Here is a 13038-nt window from a genome sequence, read left to right as displayed (position 1 = left end):
CCCTGTCCTTCAGATTTTCATGGTTTTAATCAGTTGGCATGATTGATTGAATCATTGACCTTTGGTGATCACCTCAACCTTCAGGCCCTCTGTCCTCCCTAGAGGTTCAGTAGGGCAGAAAGTCCCTACCATCTAATCATGCCCTTAGTCTTTCTGGCCACCAGCCCCCTTCCTGAAACTATTTAGGGGCCCTCCAGCCACCATTCATCTCATTAGCATATAAAAGACACTCATCACTCTGGAGGGAACCAGGGGTAGAGACCAAATATGTATTTCTTATTAGATCTCAATATCAGCATTTATTTGCATGTCTTTGTGTGGATGTATGTTTTTAGTTCTCTTGAGTATATACCTAGGAGTGGAATTTCTGGGTGTTATGGTAACTCTGTGTAACTTTTTGAGTAACTTTCAAATGTTTTCCACAGAGACTTTACCATTTTACATTCCCACCAGCAATATATGTTATTGTCCATCTTTTATTCTAGCCATCCCATTGTGTGTGAAGTAGTATCTTCATTCTGGCTTTGATTTGCATTTTCCTAATGCTTAATGATGTTGAGCATCTTTTCACGTGCTGTTGGCACTTACATATCTCCTTTGGAGAAATACCTATTCAAATCCTTGGCTCAATTTTTTTTTTAACTAGTGATTTTGTTTTTGTTTTTGAGATGAGGTCTCACTGTGTTGCCCAGGCTGGAATGCAGTAGCTATTCACAGGCAAAATCATAACATGCCCTACAGCCTTGAACTCCTGGGCTCAAGTGATCCTCCCACCTCAGCCTCCTGAATAGCTAAGGCTACAGGTGTGAGCCACCATGGCTCCCTTTGCTCATTTTAAAATTGGGTTAACTTGTCGTTTTGAAGCATCTTTTCACGTTGTAGCACCCAATTTAAAAATGGGCTTTTTGTTGTTGTTGTTGTTGAATTGTAAGAGTTCTTGATATATTCTAGATACAAATCTCTTATTAAATATGTTGAATTGTAAGAGTTGAAATTTTTTTTGTTGAGTTGTAAGAGTTCTTTATATTGTTGAATTGTAAGAATTCTTTATATTGATGAATTGTAAGAACTCTTTATATGTTCTGGATACAAATCTCTTATTAGATATGTAATTTGCAGATATTTCTCCCATTCTGTGGGTTCTTTTCACTTTCTTGATAGTGACCTGTGCACCCCAAATGTTTTTAATTTTGATGAAATCTGGGCAGGGATGGTGGCTTATGTCTGTAATCCTAGCACTTTGGGAGGCCGAGGTGGGAAGATCACTTGAGCCTAGGAGTTTGAGAACAGCCTGGGCAACATAGCAAGACTATCTCTACAAAGAAGAAAAACATTAGCCAGTTGTGGGGTGTGTGCCTGTGGTCCCAGCTTCTCAGGAAGCTAAGGCAGGAGGATCACATGAACCCAGGAATTCAAGGCTGCAGTGAGCAGTGATCGTGCCACTGCACTGCAGCTTGGGCAACAGAACAAGTCCCTGTCTCTAAAAAAAAATTAAAAAATAAAAAACATTTGTGATGAAGTCCAATTTATACATTTTTTCCTTTTGTTGTTTGTGCTGTTGGTGTCAAACCTAGGAAACCACAACCCTGTCATGCCAAGTAGTTTCTTATCTAAATCTGTATTCTTCCCTTCTCTATTCTTATGCCTCTGCTTTTCATCTGGAAGCCGGGGAACCACCTCAATTTCAGCAGGCCTTGTCTAACATCTGATAGTTTCAGCTTGGTTGGGACCAGGCTGTTTACAGACAGGGTCTTGTGGACTTGGGTACTTCTCTGTGTTCTGCTATGGTGTCTCCCACTCCCATCACTAACTTCTCTCCTGCACCCCCATGTCGGAGCTCCTGAGACCTGGCCTGACATTACTGTTTAGTTAATATTCCTCTACCTTCTATAGTGTTCTGTAACCTTACCTTTTGCCAAGTGAAGAGAGGGAAAGTGGTTTAATACCACCATGCTACTTCTTTTTTTTTTTTTTGAGACACAGTCTCCCTCTGTCACCCAGACTAGAGTTCAGTAGTGTGATCTCGACTCACTACCATCTCCGCCTCCTGGGTTCAAGCAATTCTCCTGCCTCAGCCTCCTGACTAGCTGGGACTACAGGCATGTGCCACCACACTAGGCTAATTTTTTTGTATTTTTAGTAGAGATGTTGGTCAGGCTGGTCTCAAACTTCTGACCTCGCGTAATCTGCTCGCCTTGGCCTCCCAAAGTGTTGGGATTACAGGTGTGAGCCACTGTGCCTGGCCCCACTATGCTGCTTCTTTGTGCAGAATTCTTGGCCTCAGTCAGTAGTTTAAAGAGTTACATAGTTTAAATTGGCCTTGTGTATGTGTGTGTGTGTTCATAGTTAACATATCATGTGTTTGTGTGTTTTAACATTCACCGCCTTGGAGAGGACCTGCGTCTTCTGACAACTTCTCCACCACCCTCCCCTACCCATTTCAGGTGCCTCATTTGAAAGATCTTCCCCTAACCAAAGTTTTTCTGAAAAAGTAATTCGTATGACCTTTTTTTTGAGATGAGGGTCTCACTCTGTCACCCAGGTTGGAGTACGGTGGCACGATCTTGGCTCACTACAACCTCCGCCTTCTGGGCTCAAGTGATCCTCTCACTTCAGCCTCCTGAGTAGCTGGGACTACAGGCGTGTACCACAATTCCTGGCTAATTTTTTTTGTATTTTTGGTAGAGACGGGGTTTCGCCATGTTGCCCAGGCTGGTCTCAAACTCCTGGCTCAAGAGGTCCACCCCCGCCTCAGCCTTCCAAAGTGCTAGTATAACAGGCGAGAGCCACCATGCCTGGCCCGTATGACCTTTTAATTGCATTGTCTTTACGCTACTCCAATTCAGTATATTTAGGAGCCATAGATCACACTGGAAATGATGAAACTGACATTTGAAACATTTCCATTCTACTTGGGCAGATCACAGACACATACACATCCATCCTTTAAGTAAATAAATTGTTTTTAGTATTTTTTTTTTAAATGACAGAGCAAGACTCCGTCTCAAAAAACAAACAAACAAAAAACAATGAATGCTTTATGTTTAATGAAGCACCTTTGATTTTTCCACTTGGAGGGCACCAGTTTCACTTTGATTTGAGTCCCTGTTTTTTTTTTTTAAACAAGAGGTAGCATATATTTAATTAATTTAATATTTAAACAAATACTTAATTTTAATTCTAATGTCTCATCTCTTTAGGCGAGTAAGTACTGCCTTTTACTTTTTTTTTTTTTTTTGAGGCACAGCCTCGCTCTGTTGCCAGGCTGGAGAGCAGTGGCTTGATCTCGGCTCGCTGCAAGCTCCGCCTCCCGGGTTTAAGCGATTCTCCTGCCTCAGCCTCCCAAGTAGCTGGGACTACAGGCACTAGCCACCATGCCCAGCTGATTTTTGTATTTTTAGTAGAGACGGGGGTTTCACCATGTTAGCCAGGATGGTCTCGATCTCTTGACCTCGTGATCTGCCTGCCTCGGCCTCCCAAAGTGCTGGGATTACAGGCATGAGCCACTGCACCTGGCTGCCTTTTAGTTATTCTTATTCCCCCTACTCTGCCTCAAGTTTATCATGCCTCCTGGATTTCACATATGCCAGGAAGCTGGGGGTGCTGACATGGGGGGTGGAGAGAGTCCATCTGGTTTGTAGTGATCTGTCTGCCCAGTTTATGACAGACCTGCTTCATAGTGGTCCCCAAGGGCCCTTCAGTGTCAGTGTGCTGTTTCTATATAAAACTGCTTTCAAGCTGGGCACAGTGGCTCATGCCTGTAATCCCAGCTACTGAGGAGGCTGAGGCAGGAGGATACCTCAGTCCAGGAGTTCGAGGCTGTGGTGCTCTATGATAGCTTCTGTGAACAGCCACTGCACTCCAACCTGGGCAACATAGTGAAACCCCATCTCTAAAAAATAAATAAACAAAACTCCTCACGTACAGGGGCGACTGTCAGCTCCAGCATACAGCCAACACGATAATGCTTGGTTTTGGAACAGGGTTCTTAACCTTTGAATACCATGGACTCCTTTGGTGATTTGGTAAAGTCTAGGAACTCAGTTCTAAATGCATAAAATATAATACATAAGATTACAAAGGAAACAAATTATATTGAAATACTGTTATCAAAAGAGAAAATAAATTCTGATATATGTATGGATGCATTCAATAATAAAATATATTTAAAACATGAAAGTTGAAGTTAATTAAAATTTTTCTCTTTTTATTTTGGAATAATTTCAAATTTAAATAATTGCAAAAATAATACATTTCATTAAGTTTAACCAATTACTGGCTGGGCGCAGTGGCTCACGCCTGTAATCCCAGCACTTTGGGACACCGAGGCAGGCAGATCATGAGGTCAGGAGATTGAGACCATGCTGGCTAACACAGTGAAACCCTGTCTCTACTAAAAATACAAAAAAATTAGCCGGGTGTGGTGGCAGGCGCCTGTAGTCCCAGCTACCTGGGAGGCTGAGGCAGGAGAATGGTGTGAACCCTGGAGGCAGAGCTTGCAGTGAGCCGAGATTGCACTACTGCACTCCAGCCTGGGTGACAGAGCGAGACTCCGTCTCAAAAAAAAAGATTCACCAATTGCTAACATTTTATCCCATTTGTTATATCATCCCTCCCTTTTTACTTTCCCTGTCTCTGCAGATATATTTTAATGTACCTATTCCCACACATTTAATATTTTTCTCCCTGAGCCATTCATTAGGTACAGACATGATGCCCCAAGGACATTCCCTGAAAAAACCACAGTACAGTTATCGATTCAGAAAATTTAATATTGGTGTAATACTGTTGTCTAATATTTGAATACTCCATATTTGAATTTTCCCAGTAATTCTTTTATGACAGCTTTTTTTTTTTTTTTTTTTTTTGAGATGAAGTCTCACTCTGTCACCCAGGCTGGAGTGCAGTGGCGCGATCTTGGCTCATTGCAACCTCCGCCTCCCCGGTTCAAGCAATTCTCCTGCCTCAGCCTTCTGAGTAGCTGGGATTATAGGCATATCCACCACCACGCCTGACTAATTTTGTATTTTTAGTAGAGACGGGATGTCACCATGTTGATCAGGCTGGTCTGGAACTCCTGACCTCAGGTGATCCGCCTGCCTTGGCCTCCCAAAGTGCTGGGATTATAGGCGTGAACCACTGCACCCAGCCTGTGACAGCATTTTTCTTTTTAAAAAATCTATTTCAGGATCTAGTCTGGTATTAAGCATTGAATGTGAGTCTTGTGTATTTAGTCTCCTTTTACCTGAAAATTTTTTCAGCCTTTCTCTGTCTTTATGACATTGACATTTTTGAAGAGTACAAAGCAGTGGTTTGTAGATTGGCCCTCAGTTTAGTTTGTCTCATGCTTCCTCATGATTAAATTTGGGTGTGCATTTATTACAGGAATATGACAGAGGTGATTTTGTGTCCTTCCCAGTATGTCATGCCCAGAAGCGCGTGATGCCAGCTCAACCCTTATTGGCTGATGTTTCCTTTGTTCACTTGGTTAAAGTGATGTCTGCCAGTTTTCTCTGCTTGAATGTTAATATATTTCTTTATTTGAAATTAATACACGATTTGTAGGAGGAGGAGATACTTTGAGATTAGGAGACTGTCCTGTTGCTCTTCAAACTTTCAGCCAGTGGTTTTATTTAATAATAATCTTTGAATGAATGTTGCCTTAATAACAGTTATTGTTAGGTGGTTGCAAAATGCTGAGTTTTTCCCCCTGATTTTATTATTCCTTATTCATTTATTTAGTATTCTTCTGTAGGAAAAGCTTTCTTCTTCCTCCCATTTCTCCTTTCTGCCTTTCTAATCCATATGGGATAACACATGGTTATTTTTCTTCACTAGATTATAATCTCTTACTATCCTTATTCATACTGATGTTCAAATTGTCCCAGGTTTGGCTGTGGGAGACCCTTCAGGTTGTCTCCCATGTCTTTTGTAAATGGTTTCATTCATTATTTTTGGAGCACTTGCTTATTTTCTGGTATTAGAAAATGTTCATCTTAGACTTTCCCTGTTCTAGCCCTAGAATCAGCTGATTTTTTAAGCAGGCTTGGTTCCTTTTAGGGCTAATGGTATTTAGTAACCAAGTTCTGGGCTAGGTAAGCTCATTGCTGCTGTCATTGCTTTCAGGCCTTCAGTGGATAGAGCTGGGGAAAGAGGCAGCTTCATATGGTTCCATTCAATATGTACCTTTTATTTTTTAATGACATCACTGTGAATGCTGTTGTTGCTTCACTGAATAAGAACATTGAACTGTTGATCTCAAATCATTGTTGCTAGGGAATGCTGAAAGCAGTGTAGATTTGGGATCACTAGTATGAGAATGTGCAACTTCACCGTTTGGTGATAGTTGGCATTGAAAGGAAGAGTGAATATAACCGTATTTTCAGATAGCTGCAACATGAGATGTGATATGAAAATACCTGTGCTTTCCCTTACTGCTAGAATCACAGGTACTGCTAGTGTTACTGTGGTTCGTTGTCTGTGTTCATAACTGAATACTATGCAGAATTTCAGTTAGAGGTTAGGAAAAAACAAAGGTAATTTTTTTTTCCATCCAAGTTTACACCCTACCTGCCTTGAATTCTATCTACCCCATACCCCTAAGGACCCTTGTTAAAAACTCCTGCTTTAGAATGAACATCATTTTAAAGCCCAGTTAGTTTGCACAAATCACAGAGCTCTAACGTTGTAACTTTTTATGAAGAAACACCAGAGATGGGCCAGGCGCAGTGGCTTACGCCTGTAATCCCAGCACTTTGGGAGGCCAAGGCGGGCGGATCACGAGGTCAGGAGATCGAGACCATCCTGTCTAACATGGTGAAACCCTATCTCTACTGAAAATACAAAAAATTAGCTGGGCGTGGTGGCACATGCCTATAGTCCCAGCTACTCAGGAGGCTGAGGCAGGAGAATAACTTGAACCCGGGAGGCGGAGCTTGCAGTGAGCTGAGATTGCACCACTGCACTCCAGCCTGGGCGACAGAGAGAGACTCCATCTCAAAAAAAAAACAAAACAAAAGAGAAACACCAGAGATTAGCTCTTTTATATTACTGTTGCCTTTCCGTTTTTCTACCTATTCCTTTTTTTTTTTTTTTTCGTCTGTTTGAGACAGGGTCTCACTCTGTTGCCCAGGCTGGGGTGCAGTGGCATTATCATAGCTTACTGCAGCCTTGACCTCCCCAGGCTAGGCAATCCTCCCACCTCAGCCTCCTGGGTAGCTGGGACAGCAGGTGTGCACCACCTTGCCCAGCTAATTTTTTGTAGAGGTGGGGTTTCACTGTATTGACCAGGCTGGTCTTGAACGCCTGGGCTCAAGCAATCCACTTGTCTCAGCCTCCTAAAGTGTTGGGATTACAGTCGTGAGCCACCACGCTTGGCCTGTACCTACTCTTTATTATTGTTTTTAATATTGTCATTCTCTAGCTTTTCCTATGCACTTCCTTAATCCTTATAAAATTATTTTTTGTTGCACTCATAGAATTTGATGTTTGGTGTTTCTTAAATCTTTATGAATTTATTTAGTCTTGTCATATCTTAGTTCAGTATAAAGCAGCAGTAACTATGTACATTTATTTTTACATTAGGGTTTAGAATATAATCCATACAACCATACTGTGAGTTTGTTCCTTTGTATTCATTCCTTTTTGCTTGTACTTCTTACTGCCACAAACTCTGCCAATTCATAAGTAACAAGCTTCGCCAAAAATGAGAATGAAATGGGAACTGCACTCTACATCACACTGCCAAAATGGCCAGGACAAATGAAAGTCCTAGATCATTTTTCTTTGCCTTCTCTCCTCTCTGTCCTTGGGGAATTTAGAGTAGAACTAGATGACATGATTCAAGGGTACAAGGTGGGAAGAGGGGTTTGGGGGAGCCAGGATGTGGTGATAAATCTTCAACTAAAAGTTCCTACCCCCGACAAAGTTCACCAATCCACTATTTACCATTATCTCTGCCAGAGAAGGATGACTTTTCATGACTTAGCCCCATCTCAATCCTCAATTTAAATGATGTGACTCTGAGATCCAAGCATGTTTAAATTTAGAAAGAAAGAATATTATATATGAGAAGAAGGCATGAATAAAAAGTATAGAGTGGCCAAAAATTATTTTTAGTTGGTTTACTGAACCATGGACCTTATAAATTAACTAAAAATGCAGAATCTTGTGGATTATATTTCCTATAGAAAACACTGGGCTTTATATTAATATATATATTTTTAGACATTACCTTGTAGTTGTCCTCTTTTGCCAGCAGGTGGGCTGTATGCACACAATTATGACCCCTAGCTCCAAAGTGAAGCACTTCCAAAGTACCTACAGCAATGCAGCAATACATCTTCTCTCCATCCCTTCCATCTCTCCTACCCCAACACACACACTCTCTCTCTCTACACGAGTAGTAGCACAGGATACATACACACTGTTCTATACCTTTTTCTCACTTAAGGATTATTGTGGAGATTGGTATATATCAGTGTAAGAAGAGACTCAAAATTTTCAGACCAGCATGGCATTCCATTGTACAACTGTACCATAATTGATTTAACTAACCCCCATTGATGAATATTAGCTGGTTTTCTGTCTTTATTATTATACAAACAATGCAGCAGTGAGCAAACTTGCATATCTATCACTTTCCCTGTGTGTGAGCATCTCTGTAGGATCAATTATTAAAGGGCATGTGCTCTTGTGATCTTGATTGCCGATGCCAGGTTGTCCTCCATAGAAGTCGTGCCATTGATACCACTCGCAGCAGAGTGCTGTGCGTGCTTGTTTCCCTAGAACCTCGTCTGTTCAACGGATGACAAATGTAGCTTCTTAGTGTCCTTTCAATGTGCACGCCTCTCATTATGAACAGTGCTGAGCGTTGTTTATATATATTTATAAAATAAATATACAAACAAATATATTTATATTATTATATTTATGTATTTTATATATAATGAATTATATTTAGAAATATGCCTCTAAAATATACAAATATAAATATAAATATATTATATAATTTACATATATTATAATATATAGATATAAAATATATAGTATATTAATAATATATAATAAATGTAAATATATACTATGCAATATATAAATATATAAATACATATATAAATATATAATATATAATTTATAATATATTTTTATATATTTTAGAGGCATTATATTTATTTTCCTAACAACTTTATGTTTATGACTGTGCTTGTATTTCTATAATAGTGTTTGTATTTTTTGTCACTGACTTGTAGGAGATTATTGCATATTAGTGACATTAACCCTTGATCTGTGATAAGAGTTGAAATTGAAATGTTTTAATTTTGAAAACATTCAATAGAAAATTGAAATGTTTTTATTTATGTTTTAATATCTGTTAGAAATAGTCCCCACTACTCTTCTGTTTTGTAATTTTTGTAACGATTTTTGTTTAGCCTTCCATAAGAACTTGAATTGAATTTCAACTTAAGAAGAATTGAAAGCTCTGTGATCATTGTCATCGTGATCTTTCTTTTTAACTTGTCCAATAATGCTTTATATCTTTTGAATTATATTGATTATTAGACTTTAGACTATTAGCAGAATCTGGAAAATGATATACTGTACTGACTACTGGGGGCTGAAAGAGATGACACTAGAACATCCTGGGCTTTTCTTACTTGTTAAAGAATTGTGAGTTAGTCCTTCACACTTTCATACAAAAGGACACAGAGGAGAGACTTGAGGACACAGGTTGCGCTCTTCTTGGAATAATTTGTATGTTTTCTATTCTGATAACCCACAGTTTGCATAAAGTTCCTTTTACATTTCCAACATATTTTGAGACCCTACACATTAGTATTTTCTAATACCATCTATTAGTACAGAGATTTCTTTTTTTTTGTCAAAAATATTAGTCACTTTTTCGGTAAAAATTTTAATTATTTTAATTTCAGGGTGGTTTATGGTGTTTTGGAGGAAACGGACTTCCTTATGCTGAAAGTTTTGGAGAAGTTCCTTCAGCAACAGTGGAAATGTTCTGTTTAGAAGCTATAGTAAAACATTCTGAGGTAATTTACATTTTCAAAATGTAGTTTACTTTTTATGATTTTATTGAAATAATTATATAGGTTGAGTCTTGCAAGGGCAATAATCATTTACTGTAAAAGGAGAAAAGCCCTTCACTTATTTTTAAATTTCTGCTTTCCTCCAATTTTAATTGTTAGAATAATCATGATTTAGCACCAATAAATGAGATTCTATTTTGCTAAGTATTTCTAAAAATTTATTTAATTGCCTAAAAGAAAGCAGCCCATCATTTAAATGTGGCATTTGCCTTTGAGTTATGTTGTCTTCTACTGCCTTTCTCAGATATTTTTACATATTATTTTCAGATAATTTCCATTAAAACAACTGCCAAAGATGTGACAAGATAAAAGAAAAAACAGGCCGGGTGTGGTGTCTCACGCCTGTAATCCCAGCACTTTGGGAGGCTGAGGCGGGTGGATCACCTGAGGTCAGGAGTTCAAGACCAGCCTGGCCAACATGGTGAAACTCCGTCTCTATTGAAAATACAAAAATTAGCCAGGTGTGGTGGTGCGCACCTGTAATCCCAGCTACTTGGAGGCTGAGGCGGGAGAATCGCTTGAACCCGGGTGGCAGAGGTTGCAGTGAACTGAGATTGTGCCACTGCACTCCAGCCTGGGCGACAGAGCAAGACTCCATCTCAAAAAAAAAAAAAAACAAGGAAATATTAGATGACTATACTCTTGAAGTGTAACTGTAGCATATATCAATGATTGTTAAACTCTTTGGTACCATAGAAACTTTTCTATCACGATGATAGTTTAAAAAAGAAAAAAGCAACAAACCTTGTAGTGCTCATAGTGCAGAAACATCACCCAGGAAATGTGTTTTAAAATGCACATTTTTCCACTCACTTGTATCAAGTTTAACATCATAGATTTGGTGTGGAGTCCGGGAATTTGCATTTGTAGCCAGCACCCTGGTGAGGTGAATGCAGGTGATCTGTCCCACATCAAGACAAACACCATCCTTGAGATTCGGAACTCTCCAGTTCAGTTTTGGGACACATTAGACATGGCTTAAAAGCCATGTGTAGAAAGTCATCTTTAGACTAGAAAGTCATCTTTAGTTCTCGCCCATGAAATTAGAAACTGACTACAAAGCAGAGGGAATAAGGTGTTGTAGTACAGAAGGGACCTGGGAAAACTTGCTCGAGTGTGGTGTCTCCTGAGTTGTTTTTCTGAAGCAATAGCTGCATCTTCAGTAGAAAGGGCAGTGCATGGAATATAATAGTTACCTTTCCGGAAATCTCTGAAATTATTGCAGATCTCACTTGATATACAGTATATTTAAAAGGCATACATTTTAAGGCACTTATAATGTGATATAATTTAACAAAAATCTAGAAAGTGAAAATTGCCATATGTACATATGGTGTCATGTCCTTGAGTAAAACTAGTGATGGGAAGAGGCAAAGCTGTGCTCAGTGACATTAGAAAGACTGACTTGTTGGTCAGTTCTCTTCCCTTAATTTAATATGCATGTTTTCTTTTTCTTTTATCTGTTTTCTCCATTAAAACTTCAAATCCCTTTTTATTTTTACCTGATCTTTCTCTTTTAAAAAATTTTCCAACTTCTAAGTTTGAGGCCAGCCCCATAGCTGTGGGCATTGTGTGGGATAGGGTGTGGGGCCACAGAGGTCACTGGTCTGGCCCTGTGTGAGTCCTTGTTTGCTGAATGAAATCTGTTCGCTTGCACAGAGGACTATTTCCTGAGAATAGGTGGCAGATTTCTCAAGGTGAGAACTGTTTTAAGGTAATTTCAAGTCAAAGTGTCACTATAAATTGAAACAATTTTGTAATAATGACATTGTCAGGTTACATCCAACCAAGAGCTAAGCAGAATGAGAATAATGATTTTAGTAGTCCTGGTGAGAGATGCCTTCTTGGGATTTTTTCTATGATTTTGAAGCACTTCCCACTTAGATAGGGATTTGCTTATTTAAGCGAGCTGAGACGAGAGCTTTGAGTCTCCCTGCATCCCTGCCCTTGAGCGGGAGCTACCTAGCTGTCCTCATGACCAGGCTGTGTCATCTCACGTCATGAATTTGTACAATGTCAAGGGAGCTTTCGTTTATTTATTGTGCCAGATATCCACACATTGTGATAAAATCGAAGCAAATGGAGGCCTGCAGCTACTTCAGAGGCTGTACCAACTTCACAAGGACTGCCCTAAAGTACAGAGAAATATAATGCGTGTCATTGGAAATATGGCTTTGAATGAACATCTTCATTCTTCTATAGTTCGCTCAGGTAACAGCTTTATATACTGAGTATTTTTTACTTTGTTCTCCCACCTCTACCCCTCATGATATGTTCATTTTTCAATAGACAAGGCTCTACTTAGGGTTAGTTACGGGTCCTTAGAACATGTTATTTTGGTAGAGGCAAGGAATTGCTTGAGATTGTAGATAATCTGTGCCTAAGATAATCAGTATTGTAGATGATCATAGGAGAGCAGGTTTGCCATGATGATCATCTAATTATTTATGTAATTTTTTTTTTTTTTTTTTTTGAGAGAGAATCTCACTGTGTTGCCGAAGCTAGAGTGCAGTGGTGTGGTCATAGCTCACTACAGCCTTAAACTCCTGGGCTCAAGGGATCCTCCCACCTCAGCCTCCTGAGTAGCTGGGACTACAGGCACGTGCCATTGTGCATGGCTAATTTGGAAAACTTTTTATAGAGACGGGGGTCCCACTTTGTTGCCCAGGCTGGTCTCGAACTCCTGGGCTCAAGTGATCCCCCTGCCTTGGCCTCCCGTAGTGTTGAGATTACAGGTGTGAGCCACCATGCCTGGCCTGTAATTTTTGATGTGATTTGGTTAACCAAGAGGCATAGTCAGACTAAAAAGAGATTCATTTTATGATTAATGATTTTCTCTCTTGCAAGTAATAAACCAGCTGTGGGGAGATACTTTAAGACCAAGCAAATATCCTGCTTTCTATCCTCTGACAGTTCCTGCCCAATCTAGTCTTTA

At 39.6% G+C, this 13038-nt stretch overlaps 1 protein-coding gene across 6 annotated transcripts in view; it reads left to right on the top strand.

Moving 5' to 3' along the window:
• SERAC1 (serine active site containing 1) overlaps positions 1-13038 on the top strand; it is a 57701-nt gene that overhangs the window by 27553 nt on the left and 17110 nt on the right. For all 6 annotated transcript variants that reach the window (XM_054491666.2, XM_054491668.2, XM_063666772.1 and 3 more), the window contains 2 exons: positions 9933-10046; positions 12152-12314. In XM_054491666.2, the coding sequence (XP_054347641.2) occupies positions 9933-10046; positions 12152-12314 (277 nt within the window). The remainder of the gene's footprint in view (positions 1-9932; positions 10047-12151; positions 12315-13038) is intronic.

This window comes from Pongo pygmaeus, chromosome 5, assembly GCF_028885625.2.
Source record: "Pongo pygmaeus isolate AG05252 chromosome 5, NHGRI_mPonPyg2-v2.0_pri, whole genome shotgun sequence".
Taxonomy (NCBI): domain Eukaryota; kingdom Metazoa; phylum Chordata; class Mammalia; order Primates; family Hominidae; genus Pongo; species Pongo pygmaeus.
Note: the sequence above shows the minus strand (reverse complement) of the source record. Positions and strands in the feature narration are given on the sequence as shown.